General features: G+C 36.4%; 1 protein-coding gene across 1 annotated transcript; it reads right to left on the bottom strand.

Annotated features, from left to right (window-relative positions):
* Positions 1-18,327: 18,327 nt before the first annotated feature.
* Positions 18,328-19,621, bottom strand: LOC125086158 (zygote arrest protein 1-like). Its single transcript, XM_047705322.1, is given in 3 exon segments — positions 18,328-18,512; positions 18,515-19,124; positions 19,127-19,621. Coding segments are annotated over 3 exon segments (1,290 nt in total).
* Positions 19,622-20,046: the final 425 nt, after the last annotated feature.

Genomic DNA, 20,046 nt, shown 5'->3' with positions numbered 1-20,046 from the left:
AGAACGTGTTTTTAAACTTTAACTAGATTACCTTAAGGGCAAAAAATGAATATAACTGTGAACTGTTTTTCAAGTAGCTAGATTTCCAACTCAGAATGATTGATTGCTCAGCAAATAAAAGCATTTTTAGGTTATTTCCATTTTTGTTAATTTTTCATTGCTTTTAGTTATTGAAATTGAGGAAAATGTGTAAGTAGTGATTTTCAAATTTGGGTTCCAGTCAAGTAATTTAATCAATCAAAATCTAACATAATGATAATATGAGTAATTTTACGAGTATAGTTATTTTTATAATTGTTATGTAAACATACATATTTTATATTTGCCAGGAACAACTGAGTTGTACTCTGTTAAGGATAAGAAAAGCTTAAAAATTCAAGGTCAGGACTTTTCATGCAGGAAAACTTGATAAAATGTATGCGTTCTTAACTATTTCCTCATTGCAAATAGATTTAATCTTATACCACTTCCCTATTTGTAGGTACATATTATAAATATTTATTTTTAAATGATCTGCAAGTATATCATCAATATTGGTTGTCCTGGTGTTTACAATGCACTTCTTTAACTTACCATACTTCATACGGGACCTCAGTTGAGGTAAATAATCTTTATAGTTGGATATGAGCATTTCTATCAGGTTTGTAGAGTGAGGATCCAGTTAATACAATCAGGAGTTGAGCTGGGTTATCCTTACCTTCAGCGCAGCACGTGTTCTAGTGTCCTCCAATGGCTAACTGTGCTTCCTTGTGCTTAGGGTGGAGTCTGGGGACCTCATGGTTTTCTCTCCATTTTGCTGCTTCCCCACTCAGGTTTCAGCTGTTCCTGCTCACCCATATCCCCGATAGTCTGTCTTTTCATGCAGCTGGCCCACAAGGGGTAGATAACTGTCTTTATTATTTGATGGGGAGCTTGTGGAGAAGGCAGGGGTTGTTGTCATGTCATGTCATGTCAAGACCTGTTGTCATGGTACAGCTACAATCCTGAGTCTAAATTCCTTCCTGACATTATTTTTTCCCCTTTCCCTTTGTTCAGCCCATGATAGGCAAACCCTTTATTGCAGTTCTGTTTGAAATCTAGAGATTCCTGCTCCTCCAACAGGAGCAGAAGACCCCTGCTTGGTTTAGGTATAGGACATTTCACTTACGATCCTTTGGGTCCCATCCCCAAAATAGGCATTTTATTTTCTTTCTTCCTCTGAAGTTTCAAAAGAAATTTGATTTTAGCCTGGGTGCCCGAGAATTGCCTATCTGTCCTATAGAAGTTGATCAGTTTTGTTTTTACTCGTTTTATAGAATCAATTGATTTTTTTTTTCCCCCTCTCTCCTGGGTTCTGAAAGACAATTTTCAGCTTCTTCCACCACAGCTTAAGAATTTTACTTCTTAGGAGAAAAGGTCATAGGTATATGAACAGGGTTTTGTGCTCATTCCCTCACAACCGCCAAGACCTGCTGAACATTTATGTCACGTAGGAAGGCTCTCTGTGGACTCCTGCACTAACCACCGTTTTTTTCATGAGCACTTAGTAGAAACCCCTACTAAAGAAACTTGTGACAGTTTGGGATTCTCATCTTGTATTTCCTACCCCAGTTTTTGCTAACTCTCATGAAAACTCAACCTTGGCTGGAACATGGTCTTTAATATTTTGCTGATTTCCTCTAATTTGCTTTTAAGACGGCTGCCACTTTTTCCCTTGCTCTGGCAAAATTGAAATGTCCCTGCTACTATTTCAGAAACTTCTCCCCCATTGCAAGTCAGGGTGTGGATCATCCTTTGAAGTCAGCTGTCAGCTCTCTGATGTGTTCAAGATAAATATATATAATTTGTTCTCTTCCTTATGGTTGAATTAAAGCAACATTATTTACGATGTTCCATGCCCTAAATTTCCGGTTGCCTTTAAGTTTTGTTTTGTTTTTTTCCTCTAATTTTAGTAATTTGATTATGATGTGTCTTCATGTGGGTTTGTTCATGTTCCTTCTGCTTGAGGTATGTTAATCTTATTGAAACTACAGGTGTCACAGTCAGAGTAATGGGCTCCCATCCAAGTCCAAATCCAGAGAAACTGTTAACATGTTATGTTACATGGAAAAGGGGAATTAAGGTTGCAGATGGAACAAAGTTTGCTAATAATCTAACTTTAAGATAGGGAGATTATCATAGATAAACCAGGAGGGGCCAATATAATGTTAAATTAACTGTGAAATGGAAATTGGATTTGAGAATTCCTGAGCAGACAAAGCTATTTAAGCAAAAGGAAATCTTGCTTATTTTATGAACAGAAGCTTATTTTATGAAACTTTACTTACATTATTTCTTGTAAATGCCTCTGATAATCATAAAGGAAACTTGTCATTTTGCTAAATGGTATAAAATAATCACTTTTAACCAATTCTCTGTCATATGGAAATCCCCACTGGAATAACCATCCATTGTAAAGATTACACAATTTCTTCATTTTTATTTTATAAGACATCCTGTAAATTCACATCTCTAACCATCAGTTTTTATCTTTTGAAAGCTCTCATTTTGAGAACTGTTCTTATATGCACAATAAACTCTTACTAGACACTATTTATTGATTTTTGTGGTTTAAAGTTTGTTATCTCCAGATTTTTTACAGTAATTACAAAGACTTTTTAAAAGTGGCAGCTGAAAACAGAAGATTCAGTGTCAGGGTGAGGCAGTGTGAAAAAGATTGGGCTGGTCACAGTTGGCATTGAAGATGGAACGGGTACCAGCCAAGGAATGCAGGCAGATTCTAGAAGCTAGAAAAGGCAAGAAAAGTGATTTTCCCCTACAGCCTCCAGAAAGGAATGTGATACTTCTGACACCTTGATATTAGCCCAGACCCACTTCAGAATTCAGATCTCTAGAAATTTTAGATAACAAATTTGTGTCATTTTAAGCCACTAGGTTTGTGATAATTTGCTACATTAGCAATGTGAACTTAATACTTTAATATTAATATTTAATATTCTTATCAAAAATATATTCATTTTTATTCAAATAATGTATTCATTATTAACTCAAATATATTTTCCTCTCTCCCCACTCTCTCTTCTTGTTGGATTCCAGTTATGTGATTCCAGATCAATTGATGTTAACACACAGTTCATTAGTGTTCTACTCACTCTGTCCTTTTATTTTTTGTAGCTCATTACATCTGTGTCATTTATTTGGCTAGGTTCTTTTGCAGTATCCTATAAGTAATCTTTTCTTCTGTGGTATTTAATCTGCTGTTATTCCCATTTAGTATATTTTTCATTTCAGATACTGTATTCTGCAGTACAAGTTTTATTATATTTTATTATCTTTTATTTTTTATTTTTTTTTCTCCTCATCACATTCATGTTTGCTTCTACTTTCTGTTTTCTTTTTTTAAGATTATTTATTTATTGGAGGACAGGAGCAGAGGAGAGAGAGAGTCTTTTAAGCAGACTCTGCACACTGTGGGGCTCGATCTCACCACCTGGAGATCGCAACCTGAGTCGGTTAAGTCAGACGCTTAACCGACTGTGCCACCCAGGTGCCCCCTTCTACTTTCTTAAACATATGAGTTATATTTATAATAGGTTTATTAATAGCTGTATCTGTCTTTTCTACTATGTGGGTTTTTTTTCTATGCCAGTTTCTGTTAATTGATTTTTATCCTGTTTATGGTTCTATTCTGTTGCTTCTTTGGATACCTGGTTATTTTTTATTGAATGCCACACATTGTGGATTTTACTCTGGTTGGTGCTGAATTTCTCTGGTTGGTGCTATATTTTTGAAAATGTCACTGGACTTTTAAGGTATAGTTAGCTTATTTTTAATCTATTTAGTTCTTTAAAGATAAGTTTTAAGCGTTGTTAGAGCAGGTCCAGAGCAGCCTTTAGCTGAAGCCTGATTTTACACCAGTAGTAAAATAAAAAAAAAAAAAAACCACTCTGAACATTTGATAAGGTATCCCTTGTTTTAGGAGGTTTTTCATTCTGGTTGACTGGAGCATGAACCAGTCACCAGCTTGTGTGAGCTCCAAGGATTATCCTGCTTACACACTTCCTGTAGTCTCTTCCCTGGCTGAGGTTAAATTCTTCTCACCCATGCCTAGTTCAGAACTCTGCTCAAGACTCAAGAGGACAATTATACAGATCTCCTGAGCTTCCTCTCTTTCTGTAGGATCCTCCTCTCCACTATTGTGGCTTCTAAATTCTAAGCTCCTAAGCATCTCATCAAAGAAGAAGCTCCCATCTAACCTTCAATGAACTCTAATTCCTCAACTCAGAAAGCTTACTAAGCTCTGTTTAGGAACCCCCTCTGTTTTATAACATGGAAATTCTCTCCAGTCAATAAGTTGGACCAAAGGAAAACTCACCTACTTCATTTCGCTTCTTTCATGGATCAATTTCCTGTGCTTCCTAATTTCTAGCATTTGAAATGTTTACCATATATTTTATTGATTGTCTATTTAAAGGAGAAGAGATATGCCAGCCCCAATTACCATGTGGTGGCCAGAAGCACAAATCCTCAAATGCAGAATAATTCAATTTTCTTTCTTTATAGAGGAAAAAAAAGATAAAAGAATTATTTCCCTCTGTTTATCTAGGGAATATAAAGAATCTCAAATAGCCTAAATAGAATGAATTAAGATAACAAATCTCCAAATGTTATAAAAAAAATCTTAATATGTTCCAAAACCACATAATGATTCCATGTATTTTTATAAAAGTCAAGATTAGAAACTGGAGAAATGTGCTATTCTAGTGTAACAGATATATGCTAATTTATTTTACAGAATATATTATATTAATAAACCCTGAGAGTATGTCTCTTTCCCAAGAACAGAAATGATGCACAGTGACACTAAAAAAAGTATTGAATTATGAATGTCAAAAAGTTCACCTACTTTTCTAATAATTTAAGCCATGTATATGTAAATTGAGATATCTTATTAATATTGATCATCTAAAAATATTATCTAAGTCTGGTGAGATCTATCACCAAAGGTATCATACAGTTTTAATAGCCATAACATGTGAGATAAAGCTATTATATCGTAATAGCTATTATTACATTATAATAATACCAGAATGAGTAAAATAAACACCAGTCATATAAACACTGTGTTCAAAAATATTCTCATTTATAACGTCATTTCTCTTAGTAGAAAATGGGGCAAAACAACTATTTAAGTAGTATCATTGATAAAGTTAATGATTATTAAGACAAAAAACTGAATTTTTGTTTTCCTAAATTGTATTAGATACTTATTACAGAACAATGACATAGGTAATAATTTTACTAAAACAATGTTACAGAAATGACACATTAGTTTTGTAAAGGTAACTTCTGCTTTTATCTGACTTGAATAATCAAAAGGTTTATTAAGAAATTCCTAAACTCAAAAAGAAAAAATTCCTAAACTCAGAAATCAGCAGCATAGACAGAAAATATAATTGTCTATGAGACATTATTCTAGACTATTCATAAATAAGTTGTTTATAGGGGAAAAATCCTTAATTTGTTTGAATCTTTATGAACCTGCCAATTTCATTATGACTATAAATGAACCAAAATGCAAAGATAATTAAATTAAGCCACTGGGATTTTAAAAGTCATACTACTTTCTAGTCATTGGACCTCAAGTATTGCTAACTGACAATTTTGTCATTAAGGGAATATAAAGCCATGATATCTAAAGGTAATAGCCGACAACTTGAATACTTTCCTCTCTCAGTAAAGGCTTCCAGTGCTTTAGCGGTGTCTAAACCTTTGTCAAATACCTACTGGTGCTATAAATCCAAACGCTTATCTGAATAAAAAAAGGAAAAAACATTATTCTTACCCTGGATCCTAATGATGAGCATGCTTTTTCTTCTCTTTTCTCTTCTCTTTCTCTTTTCATGAAAATCTGAATTTTCTAGTGACTTCTGAGTGTATTCACTGAAGGCAAATTTTGTGTTTTCAGACTGCTTGAAATGAAGTTAGTAAAAGTATTTTGGAAATCCTGAGGGAGAAGATGTAGGGGAGTGAGGAGAAATGAATCCAAATGATAGATAATGTTCTCAAACCCAAATATTCTTTCTTTTCTTTTCTTTTTTTAAGATTTTATTTATTTATTTGACAGAGATCACACATAGGCAGAGAGGCAGAGAGTGAAAGAGGGAAGCCGGCTCCTCGCTGAGCAGAGAGCCCAAAGCAGGGCTCGGTCGCAGGACCCTGAGACCATGACCTGAGCTGAAGGTGGAGGCTTAACCCACTGAGCCACCCAGGCCCCCCTCAAGCCCAAATATTCTTTCAAGGGTCAGATTTGTCAATTCTTTGCCAAGATATAATTTGTGAGAAATTCCTTTATGAATACTTTCCCTTCAGGAAAATGTTATCTTCCACTCTGGATAAAATTTGCATTTTTATGACATCATTTGAGAGAAGTTGGTAAAGAATTCAGAATAAAATATATCATTCTTGGTGGATCTTCATGGTGAGAACTTGAAATCTCCAGCTGACACCAGAAAGGATGTAAGCCCTGCAGGAAACCACATCAGAGAGCTTACAAGCAAATCTTTCCAGCTCAGCTGAGTCCCCAGATGACTGCAGTTAGCTAATAGACAGATTTCTACCTTGTAAGAGACTCTGAACCACAATCAGCTAAACTGAACTTCAGAAACTGTGAGACTCGAAATGTTTGTTGTTTTAAGGTACTGAATTTTGGGATAGGTTTTAATATATCAATAGATAATTAACAGAACTCATCATTAATTTATAAAGAAACTGAGGCAGAGAAGGATTAAGTGATTTGCCAAGGTTATTTAGGAGTCAATGACTACTTTAGATTCTCTTCCTTGCCTAAAATATCCATTTCCCCTACCACATTCTGCAGTAATCAAAACCCTAGTAAGTTGTGGTTCAGAGAAAAATGAGCCTTTCACAAACTTAGTGAATCTCGAATGATCTAAATCAATCACGGTGATCCCACTAGCTATACTGATTGAAATTTAAGAGACTAAGATGTGGCAAAATACTGGCCAATGAGGAAAATTTGTTGAGGGGCATATGAGTAAGGTTTTCTCTGATAAAAAAGAGGTGCTAAGGTAGAAAAACTTATTTCACTGCTCCTTGACATTATTATATATGCATCTAGTAGCCGGAAATTATGACAGGCATCTGGAGGCATGGAGAAGTAATGGACTTCTTATGGACTGAATGAATATTTGTTATCCCCCAAATTCATATGTTGGAGCCCTTACCTTGAGTGTGATGGTATTTGCACGTGGGGTCTTTGGGAGATAATTCAGTTTAAACAAGGTCATGAGGGTGGAGCTCCCATGATGACATTTGTATCCTTGTAAGAAAAAGAAAAAAAATTTCAGCTCCTTCTTTCCCTCCACTGATTTGTACTAAGAAAAAGTCAACTGGGGACATAGTGAGAAGGTAGACATTCGGAAGCCAGGAAGAGATCTCTCATCAGGAACTGAATTAGCTGGCATCTTGGACTTCCTAGTCTTCAGAATTGTGAGAAGTAAATGTTGTTTTTTTTTTTAAAGCCACTCAGTCTATGGTGTTTTATTATGGTAGCCTGAGCTAAGACAAGACTTAATAAAAAACACAGAGTGAAAAAAAATACAAAGAATTTAGGATTTGCTGACATGGGTATGTTAACTGATCTAATCATGGAATAACTCTCCATCTATCACATAATTACTTGGCACAGTGGTTAAGCTATTTTTGTTTGTGCCTTTTATTACTCAGCTGAAAATATCTTCATGGATAAAAATGTTAGAATCAAGAGAAGAAAAAACTACTAATTTGGCTACATTTTTCTTATTTAACCAATTGTCCTAGACTACAGCATTCTTCTGTTGTAGCAAACAATTGGCAATTTTCTACAAAATGCAGACATTACAGGCAAAAACAAATATATACAGGCATGATGTGTCATGGACTCATCAGCTAGCTTTGTAAAAATAGTCTGTCTAGTGTGGCTGGCCTGCCTGCTTGCCCTCCTCCTACTGGTGAGAAGCCAGGGAGCCTGGAACAAGCCGGAGTGCCCAAGTTGACTCAAGGGAAGGCTGGGGCCCCTCCAAGGGGTCTACAAACGGTGGCCCCAGCCCCCAGCCCATCTCCTGGGTGGCTGGGTAAGCACAAGTGCAAGCACAAATGCTAGGGGTTGCAGGATGACCTGAGACAGACCAAATCATAGGGCCCCTTTCATGATCATGCAGAATGGACCATGATAGTCATCCTAGAGCCTCAATGCCTGGAGTTTCGGAGCCCCTCCCTCTCCATATGCTTTCACACTTTTTGTCTGAAAGGGTCAGATTTGCCATCAAAACAATAACCTCTACTTTTTTCTTTTATATTTTGATAAACACTGAAGAAACTGGAGCTGTTCAACTTCATCTTGGGGAAATTCTCATCACTGGTAAATTTGGTGCCTGGAAACTCTTACTGCTTTCAATACACATCAACTGTTTTGTATACCTATTCTCAGTTACCATTTTGACAAGCAAGCACTGTAATTACAAGTTACTAGAATAAGATCTCTGGATTATTTTTAAAAAATAAAATAATTGATAAAACTAGAAACAAAATTTTCTGTTCTATAACTTAAACTTGAGTAAGTCTATTATCTTTCCAATAGTTGACATCTGGTATATACAACTACTTCTGTTGGATTCTTTGTGCTTTTTTTCTTATTGATTCAGACTATTTTGTGGCCATTGAACTAGACATCATACATTTAAGTTTAGTTTTCTTTGTTGTTGTTGTTTTTAACCTTACTAGGAATTTAATTAAATATTCAGATGTGTAGGTTGATGTCTTTTGTCAAATTTGGAAAAGAATGTCTTTGTGTTTCTTTTTCACAGGAGATCAAGATCTTTTATCCACTTTTCTGAAATGTCAACTATAATTCTGATACGAATTTAAATTCTGCTATTATTTTTGCCTGTTTGATTTTTCATGCTAAAACACATACCTCATTACCTAGCCATAAAGACAGATCTCTACATATATCTGGAGCCCTAGCAAGAGAAGACAGTCAAATGAGGTAGAAAAATGTTAGCTGTGCTAATAGCTGAAAACATCATCTGGGCATATATATATGTCACTGTATCATCTTAACATGTTTTTAAAAAATTCTGCTTCCATATAAATAAATATGCTGATGAATTTTAATGAGAGCAGAGTGATCTCAATTTCTCTTATTAATTCTAGTAGTAAATCTTGTTTCAAAACTATAAATGTATTCATCTTCGATGAGCACAGCTCTCCTTTTCTATTTTTTAATCTATTTTTAGTTTCAACAAATTTTATTTTATTTAATTTTTAACTCAATTTTGACATTAAATATCTTTTCCTTCAAATTATGTCATAATTCACTGCTATGGTAAGTAAAATGCTTTCTTTCTGAACTAAATATTAGTGGTGGTTTCAACAACAAAAATATATATAGAAGTATATATATTATTTTTATATGTATATATAAAGGATATGTTATGGATATGTATAATATATACATAGGGATCCATAGTAGAAATTATTGTGCAACATCATGTTGCTTTCATACCAGACAATTAAACTAATTAAATATTTAGATATGGTTAAGTGAATGTTAACAAAACTGTTATTAAGCTTTGACCAGTGTGACTCAATAACTTAAAAATTCTAAACTTCTAGATAATAATATAATTAATAGAATGGCTCTTTAAAATTGGTATAATATTTTAATAAATACTATTATTAGAAAAAATGGGTCATATTGATTTAGAAATTGGAATTATTTCAAATTATACAAGTATACATTTCATAAGTGGCATATTTTGTCATTTTAAGTGATAAGAATCAATTTTGTACATGATTTATACACACCCATGAGACACACTAGTAGCAAAAGAAAAAAATGAAAAACAGGACTTCAGTTTACTTTATACATAGTATCATATAAAACTTACAACCAAAACATAATATGTACTTGGAATTGGTAAACTATTTGTTATTTTTTCAAGAAAATAACATTATTTTTATCGTTTTTGGACCTACCCTACAAAATTTTTTATCATAAATATGATTGATAAAAATTAGTTTTCCCATCCTATCCACATTTTTGAGAAAGTTGCCTTCATCTGGAGAAAAAGCTTTTTAATTGTTTCAACTGTGTTTGCTTTACAATCATAGGTTCAATTCATCTTTATAAAGGTTTAAAATAGAGACTTGATTTTTTCAGTTGGTTAAAAGAATTTAAAACTATTATTTTCTTTGACTCATAAGAAATACTTTTTTAGGGGCGCCTGGGTGGCTCAGTGGATTAAAGCCTCTGCCTTCGGCTCAGGTCATGATCCCGGGGTCCTGGGATCGAGCCCCGCATCGGGCTCTCTGCTCTGCAGGGAGCCTGCTTCCTCCTCTCTCTCTCTCTCTGCCTGCCTCTCTGCCTACTTGTGATCTCTCTCTGTCAAATAAATAAAATCTTTAAAAAAAAAAAAAAAGAAATACTTTTTTATATCTGTTGTCAAGTCATGGTAAAAATAAATTTTTCCAATTGGGCAAACATTTTGTTATTAGGCATGTAAGTTCATATAAAAATGATCAGTTATATTATTCAATAAATGGATGAAACTTGCTACAAAAAATTATGAAGGCAAGGTTTTCGATTTCTTTTCAGAAACCAACAATTTCAAGAAAGTGAAATTAATTAAGTTTATCCATAGAATTTTTCTAGTTACATTTAAATATTTCGCTGGTCAGTAAACATTTTCGAACTGACCATTTCTGAACTGTCTGTGAGACACAAAAACCCTCTTTCATAGAAACTCAGAGGGATATTTTCCTGTTGCCTCCAAGAATGTATCCATTCTTTCCTTTCTCTGATAAATAACTACTATTGCTTTATCTGACAAATATTTGTTGACTGCATACTGCTTCGTGGCAAGTACTGTTACAGACAGTGGGTATACTATAATGATACACTGTAATCTTTGAGCTCCTGGAGTTTCCAATTTAATGGAGGAGAGATAAAATATACGAGTAAAATACAAATATCAAGTTCCAAGTGTAAGAAGTAAAATGAAACAGAGTAAGTTGATAATGACTGTCCGAGAAGGTAATTATAATTTATATCATAGGGTGAGAACAAGTTTTTCATAAGTGACCATAGTCAGGGTGAAAAGAAGAAAAGGAAAGTGTATTGAGATATTTGGGAGAAGAGCATTACAAATGAAGTAACAGAAAGTGAAAATACGCTACAATATTCTAGATGAAAGGGTGAACCTTAGCAACCTGAGTGTAAAATGTAACCAGATAGTATATTTAGTATCTGGTGTATCACTTGGAAAGGACTGATACTGTGAAATTGACACTTTCATAAGAGCTCACCAGGGATAGAATGAGAATGTGCAGACACGGAAAATGTTATGGGATCAGGTCCTGATAGCATGACCTAAGGGAAGAAAAATTACCTGCTTGGTCATCAAGTATGGTGAATAAAGCAAGTTGATAACTGAAAATGACCTACAGGGTGCCTGGGTGGCTCAGTGGATTAAGCCGCTGCCTTCGGCTCAGGTCATGATCCCGGGGTCCTGGGATCGAGTCCCGCATCGGGCTCTCTGCTCGACAGGGAGCCTGCTTCCCTCTCTCTCTCTCTCTCTGCCTGCCTCTCCGTCTACTTGTGATCTCTCTCTGTCAAATAAATAAATAAATAAATAAATAAAAAGAAAATGACCTACAGTATCTCGGCTTCCCATGCAACTTGCTGTGTGAAATAAGATTGTCTAGTAATTAAACTTCTGAATACCATTCAATGCTAGAACAGCAAAACACTGCCCTAGATATATCCAAATCTCAAATGTACACTGGCAAAATTCACAACCTGGGACCTTCACAGCATACCTGTTAAATGCCCTTTATTGGGGATGTTCCCAAAGCTGAGTACATTAACTACTAAAATATTCTTAAGTATCATATTTGTACATATTTTAATTTAGTTTTATGCTCTCAAAGCAAATGTGCAAGTGCCCACTCTCCTGTAAGGGAAATCTTATATTCTATTTAACCATTAGAGTGATTGGAATGCCTTCATGTTCAGAATATAAATGAAAATAACTCATGAAAAATGTGGGATATTTTCTCTCATCGCTTTATTTGTCATATTCATGTCATTCCAGCACAACCTGTACTGAACTAATTGCCTCTTTAATGAATAAGGGGCTAACTTAATTCCCGGTGATTAAAGGATTTCAGCAGGACTTCAAAAACTTTATTAAGCAGAAAGTCACCATATTGTTCTAGCCTAAACTTCTGATGAAAATTTGTAGGTTTTAAAATATGGATTAAGATTTAGGGGTTGCCCTTTTTTGTTTTTGGTTATTGGGTGCTATTTTTATTGACATTAAAATTTAAAGCCTGATATACCTTACTAATAAATTATCAGCCATCCCTCTGTTATCTGTTCATCATTTAGTACTTGGGTATTCCTAACTTTGGCAAGAATATGTATATAGTATTACGTACTTTGGCATCTATTTTAAAAGAAGATACTAAACCTCTCCTTATCAATGGACATATTGTGAAGACACAAATACTCAGAGCATTCCCAGAGTGTTCGTAGTTTCATTATATTTAAAAATGTCCATAGTATATAACTGGAAATCAATCTTATGCAAACATTGTAATCAGCCCAGCCCCCCCCCCTTTTTTTTTCTGTCTTTGTCTCCCACATTTTGTAACCATGGTTAGCCCATTAAATAATACTGGCATAAGATCACAGAAATTACCTTCTGGTTTTAAGTTCACCATTTATTAGCATTATTAGCTTAGATTTCTCCAAGTGTCTTCTATAAAATGAGGTGATAGTAACTAACATATAGAAATAAATGAGATATTTTTCATTAGAAATCATTACATAGAATACGATAAATAAATGGTATTTCTTTTTTCACCTTAAACATTGAATACGTATTTTATGAAATCTTTGCCTGTGCTAATTTAAATTTCTGTACCTGTACAGTATATCTTACTAAACATCTCTTATAAAAACTCAAAAAAGGTAAGTCCCTCTCCTCTTCACAGGTTGCTTTCAGAACTCCAATCGCCTCTTCCTAAAGTCTTACCTAGTTTCTAACCTAGTGACATTGAAGGTACTGGTCTTTGGAAAGAAAACTGGGTAATTACAGCCTGGATGGTGAGATATAGCCTCTCACTTCACTTTTATGAGGTTCCAATCTATCACTTGTTAGTCCTGTTAACAATGTGTATCCATTTATGGCTTGATTCCGTTTTAAAACTTTGGCTGTTTCTGAGAGTTCAAGGTGCCTTTAAAGTCAGCTTGATTCCCGGTACTATAGATGTTTGCAAAAGAATCACATTGTTTTCCAGTTTGGGGGATGTTGAGAGGAATCATATTTTCACTTAAAATATTAAATTTAAGTATTTTAACCATTACCATTCCATCTAATTAATAGCAACAATTTATTAGCATAGTAAATCTATAAATTAAATATTTATTATTAAACGTGCGATGTCTAAACAGACTACCATTGAAAATTAAATATAAACCATAATTTCAGTAAGCAATTACTTTGCATACTTTGCATTCTTTTTTATTTTTTTGCATTCTTTCATTAAACACATGGGTAAAGCACCTCAAAACCACTGTTATTGAATTTGGTAAACTTTTCTCCAAAATCAATGCTTTGTGAAGCTGTTACTTATTTGTTGATCTTGCTCTATGAAACATTAAATTAATTATACCCTACATGTCAAAATAATACTATAAAGTAATTATTTTTTTAAAAGATCTATTTTTTTGAGTGGGAGAGTGCGCAAGCAGGGGAGGGGCAGAGGAATTGGGAGAGAATCTCAAGCAGACTCCCCACTGAGTATGTAGCCCAAAGCCTGCCTCTCTCACAACCCAGAGATCATGACCAGAGCCGAAACCGAGTCTGATGTTTAACGGACTGAGCCACCCAGGTGCCCAAAATTATTATTGATGTCATACTAAAAATATGCAAACTGTTGTTTAAAAAAAAGCCGGGGACCTTATACAATAAAAGTTCATTTCTCATTATGCAGTGTAAGAATTTGCAGTCAAGGAACTTTAGGAGAGGTTCTACTTCCACTTCGAATTCCTAACCCCCTGTAGAGCCAAGCTGATCAGGCTACTGAAAAGTACAGCCTCGTTCCACTCTTCTGAACAGGTAGCTTTTTCCAAAATTCAGGCACAAAGCCTCAAATTACTGTTCAGAAATATGAAAAAGATAAGCTGATTGTATGCCCAGGATGAAGAGAGGACAAATATTGAAAGTGGAGCTACTTGTGCTATGCATAAAAATCCATATATCTAAAAGCTCATTTGCTATAATATTTGTTATCATTTTTACTGACTGCTAGGTTTATAGATGATTTTTATTTTATTTTTAGACATTTTGGTATTCTCTAAACATTCCACAGTTAATGCTTATTACTTTTGTTACTAAATACAAATCCATCTCTCTCCTCTTTCCTCCCTCTCCCTCCTCTTTTCATACTCCTGCTTTTCTCCTCCTTCTTGGTTCTTCACCCTTCTTGTCCCCCTCTTCTTCTTCGCCTCCTCCAACCCTGTCATGCTCTCTCTTTCTCTGCAGAAGAAATAGATTTCTCCAACACTTTTCCTCCAACCCGCTCATGCTCTCTCTTTCTCTGCAGGAGAAATAGATTTCTCCAACCCTTTTCCTCCAACCCTCTCATGCTATCTCTTTCTCTGCAGGAGAAATAGATTTTCCTTCTTTTCTTAATTCACCTTTAGCTAATAGCCTTTTTTTTTTTTTTTTTTTTTTTTTACTTTGTGGTATTTTGGAACTTTTCTTCAGTCTTGTACTAGAATTCCTTTTCTTGACTTACAGTAGAAACCACAACATTTTTTGACATTCCACAAAGTGATAGAAAAAAAAAAGACTCTTCATTCACAATTAGCTCTTAAGCTGAACCATCTTTCACTTGAGGTTGCTAATTGACATTTAGATATATTGGATTTACCATCATCGAACTTGTTCTCAGTTCAGTTCTTCTTTGTCAGTTCAATTTACTCTCTAGTCTATAAATTTTCTGTTGAAACTTAACTTACTCTGTATGTACACTAGTGGGTCATGAGCTCCTTGAAAACAAAAATAGTATCTATTTCACTGGGTATATACTCAGTGGCTAAGTCAGGCACCACTGTAAAACACACACACACACACACACACACAGGAATTATTAAATAATAGAGAATATAGCAGTAATTTCCTATACCTTTGTTTGATAAATGAATAAACAAAAAACATGCATTCTATTACTTAAATCATCTTTACATATGAAAATAATAATTTTTATTTTAACTGATAAGCTAAATACTGAAAAGACCATATATAAACCTTATTTCTTTTTTTGTCACATCTGAATTTCATGTAAAATTGCTACAAATGTACCCTGTTATATTAATAATGAAAGTTTCATACTTCACAGTGAGTTGTCCTTACAACTAAAGTCTTAAGGATGCATAGGTTCTTATTTTTTATCTGACTGTAAAATTTTACACTTTTAATAAACACCTCAATATAGTCTTTGAGATTCTATTTTTTTTCCATCTAACTAGAGATGTGATGAGTCAAATAACAGCCTATGAGTTCAGAAAGGGCCTCTACTTTCTTCACATATATTGAATATTATTAATATTCTGGTATTAATATTATTAATATTCTGGTGCTCTTAATATTCTCTCATTTTTTGACAGAAAAGGAGGTTTCATACAACAGAACTTAATTTAAGAAATTATAATTACACTTTTACATAAAAATCATAAGCATATGTTTTAAAAAGAGCTGCTATTAAAGAAAAGTGTTTAAACTACACAATCATTTTAACTTGATATTGTTTGTTTAAACTCAATGATGACAAGTTATTTTACTGAACTTTTATTTTCTAAAATAATAATTTAATTTTTTGTTCTTGTTTTTGATGAGTTATACACATTTCTCAATAAGAATTGATGAGTTATACACATTTCTCAATAAGAAATCATGTTGGAAATAATATATACTAACAATTAAAAAAAGAGGAAAGAATAACATCTCTAATTTACTAGTTTTTATAACTGTAAATGGTGTTTTTTAGATATTAATTCAAACTTTCATGTTAAGATAGATAAATAATATGTGTCACTTTTATAATGCATTTCCTTTTTTTTTCCCTAAATGTACATAAGGGCATTTAATCTTTCATGTGGGACATAAATTAGCCATTGCATCACTACTATGTCACTTGTTCTGTGACTTTTGTATCCTGTTAATTATTTATGTCATTTCTTTTGTCTATTAAATAAAAGTTTTCTTTTTTTATTATAAAATACCTTATATGTTGTATCTTCAGGATAAAGAAGTAACTTACATATTACCTATCAAATGTATTCAAAATAAATAACATAGATGCAAAATTTTCAATAAAATATTAGTAAGCTGAATTTAACAGTACATCAAAAACATTATGCACCAAGACCAAGTGGGATTTATCCCTGGAATAAAAGATTGATTGATTTAACATATGCAAATCAATCCCTGGGATATACCACAATAACCAAATAAAAGGTCAAAATAATATCTTAATAAATGCAGAAAAGGCATTCAAAATGTTCAGTGTAAATATCTGATGAAAACTCTCAACAAAATAGCTATAAAAGGAAACACCCCAACACAATGAGATCACAGCTAAAAAAAAAAAAACCTAACATCATAATCAGTGAAGAAAAAGGGAAAGCTTTTCCTCTAAAATATTGTACAAGGCAAGAATGTCCATCCTCCCCACTTCTATTTAACAGAGTACTGGAAGTACTAACACAAACAAGCAGATGAGAAAGAACAAAATGAGAAATAGAAGGCATTCAAATTGGAAGGGAAGAAGTAAAAATATCTGTTTGTGACATAATCCAATATGTAGAAAACCCTACAGAAGCAAAACAAACAAACTAACAAACAAACAAACAAAAAAACAACTGTTGTAACTTGGGACGCCTGGGTGGCTCAGTAGGTTAAGGCCTCTGCTTTCTGCTCAGGTCATGATCCCAGGGTCCTGGGATGGAGCCCTGCATCGGGCTTTCTGCTCAGCAGGGAGCCTGCTTCCTCCTCTCTCTCTGCCTGTCTCTCAGTCTACTTGTGATCTCTATCAAATAAATAAATAAAATCTTAAAAAAAAACAAAAAAACTATTGTAACTAATAAACAAATTCAGTAAAGTTGCTGGATACAAAATCAACCTACAAAAATCAGTTTTTTTTTTTTACATCAACAAAAGGAAATCAAGAAAGCAATTCTAACTGAACCAAGTACAGCAGTGTTTAAAATTAGTTGATTATAACCAGTTACATACTTCCTCATTCCTTCTTAACTCTCACTGCTTCATTTGACTAACCTTAAAAAATAAGAATAATTCCATTTATGAAAGTATCAAAAAATAAATAGGAATAAACAACAAAGAACGTGAAAGATGTACATGGAAAACTGTAAAATATTGCTGAAAGAAATTGAAGAAGATACAAATGAATGGAAAGATGTCCCATGTTCATGGACTTGAAGAATTAATATTGTTAAAATACCATACTACTCAAAGTGATAGATTCAACTTAATTCCTGTCAAAATTCCAATAGCATTTTTCACAGAAATGGTAAAGCCAACTCTGAAATGTATATGGGACCATGAAAGATCCAGAGTAGCCAAAGAATCCTGAGAAAGAACAAAGCTAGAATGATTGTGCTTCCATTTGCTACTAATTTTATAACAATGTCTAAATGAGGATAATAGTAAGCATGCTAATTGCAAGAAAGCTGAGTTAGATGTTAGGGCTGGGTTCCTTTTAAAAGGAACCCTCTGTGTATATCTCTTCCCTTGCCACTACAGTCTTGGTAGATCTCTTTTTAGTCATCTTCTCTTTTTACTTCTATTCTCTAAAATCTCTTTTTATTGGAGATAATTAGCTATGAGCAAATACAAGTTTTCTGCATTTTCTTTCAGTTTTTTGTAACTATAATGCATTTTAGAGAGGGTCAGACTATATAGTTCGAGTGATGTCTTTCCACATTTGGTAATATTAATATGATTTTATGCAAAGCAAGATCCAGTCTTTCACACAATCTGTTCCAGAAAGAATTTCTGCCATGATTACCTTTTTCTTTTTCTTTTTCTTTTTTTTCGTTTTTGCAGTACTTTTATTTGAAGGCTTTATCAAAAATACAGCCTTTCATGAAGTATTTTTGAGAAGGGAGAGGCAGAAAGGAGCGTAGAGAAAAGCTAACGTGTCTGCTCCGTTAGCTCATGTTCAAGTAGGACCATTTCTCTTTTTTACATTCATTTAAATGATATACTTGAAGCTGAAAGTGCTGTCACAGGACAGGCGTTTGCCTTTGCATCTCCCACACAAATCTTGACGATGGGGCCTTTTAGGGTCAACGTGGTGAACTTTTACAGTGCAGGAGCATCTAGTCTGTTTACAATTTTGACAGGTGATATCCTCCACTCGGTAAGGGTTGTAAGATTCTGACAAGTTCTGCAAAACTGCTTGAAGTAAACCTTGCTGGTGCCCTGCACACACCACACGTAAGCACTCTCCCATCGGATGCTGCAGTCCTTGCAGCGGTAGTAGCCGTACTTCTGCTCCAGGAACTGGAAGCGCGGCCGCTCCTTGGCCTGCTCCGGGCTCCGCGGCGACGGCGTCTCGCCCTCGGCGTCCTGGGCGCGCTCCAGCGGCGGGGGCGGCTCCGGACCCCGGGGCGCGCGCTGCCGGGCCGCCTCGTCTGTCCCGCTGTCCCGCGGCGGCAGCCCGGGCCCCGCGGCCGGCTGCTCCCAGCTCGTCCGCACGGCGGCCTGGGCCCCGGCTTCGTCCTCCTCCTGTTCGGGCCGCGGCCGTCGGGGCGCCTTCCTCGCCGACGCCTCTCTCTCCTCCGGGCCTCGGGGCCTCGCAGGCGGCGGCCTTCGCTCTGCCTCCGGCGCCGCGGGCCTCTGCTCCCCGGCCGTGCCGTCGGCGCCTTCCGGGCAGGTGCTGAGGCGGCGCGAGGCCACGGGCGAGTACACGGCGACGGTGCGCTGGAAGCTTACGGGCCGCGGGGCGCCGCTCGGGGGGCTGCGCTGCTCGGGGGGCTGCGCTGCTCGGGGCCCCGGCGCGCCGGCTGCGGGGACGCAGAGCCGCCGCCCGCCCCCGCCGCACCCTCGAGGCCCGGGCCGGCCGGCGCCGCGGGGTCGCGGGCCCTGCGCAGCAGCGTGCGCCGCCCCAGCGAGCACTGCACGGAGGCGTCGCGGCGCGGGTTCACCTGCACGGCCACGTCCCGGCTGCCCGCCCTGCGGGGCCGCGCGCCCAGACCCGGGCCCACCTGCGACAGCAGGGCCATGAGCTGCGCCCGCTGGTAGCTGTCGAAGTACTCGGCGGCCGTCAGCTGCCCGCAGCCGGGGAAAGACGACGCGCCCGCCCCGGCGGAAGAGGAGGACGAGGAGGAGGACGCGGGAGCACAGCCCCCGCCCCGATGGCGCCAGCCACCCCCGCCGGCCGCGCCCTTGCCCTTGGCGGCGGGAGGGTAGGGGTACGGGTACGGGTAGGGGACGCACGCCGGGTACATGTAACCGTCCAGCACCTCCTCCCCCAGGGCAGCCATAAGCACAGCCGGTTTTTTTTTTTTTTTTTTTCAACACTTTTTCTTTTTTCAACACTACTGAATTTACTGAAAGTCTTAGAAACTTGAACGTCCTTTTATTGCTATCATTCCAATTTAGATATCAAGGCAGTCTGTTTTTTTTTTTTTTTTAAACAAAGATATATTTATTTTAGAGAAAGAAAGCACATGTGAGTGGGAGGAAGGGCAGATAAAGACAAAAGAATCCCCAAGCAGACTCCCACCAAGCTTGGAACTCGGTGGGGGCCTTGATCCTAACACCCCAAAACAAGGACCAAGCCCTGACCAAGATTTGGGCGCTCAACTGACTGAGTTTCCCTGGCGCCCTTTAAGATAGTCTTACAAACCCTAATCTCATTTTCCACTGAGCAAGGCTTATGCTGCCCCACCCTACATCCATCTGTCTA

This window comes from Lutra lutra, chromosome 15 (genome assembly GCF_902655055.1).
Source record: "Lutra lutra chromosome 15, mLutLut1.2, whole genome shotgun sequence".
NCBI classification, from domain to species: Eukaryota; Metazoa; Chordata; class Mammalia; order Carnivora; family Mustelidae; genus Lutra; species Lutra lutra.
Note: the sequence above shows the minus strand (reverse complement) of the source record. Positions and strands in the feature narration are given on the sequence as shown.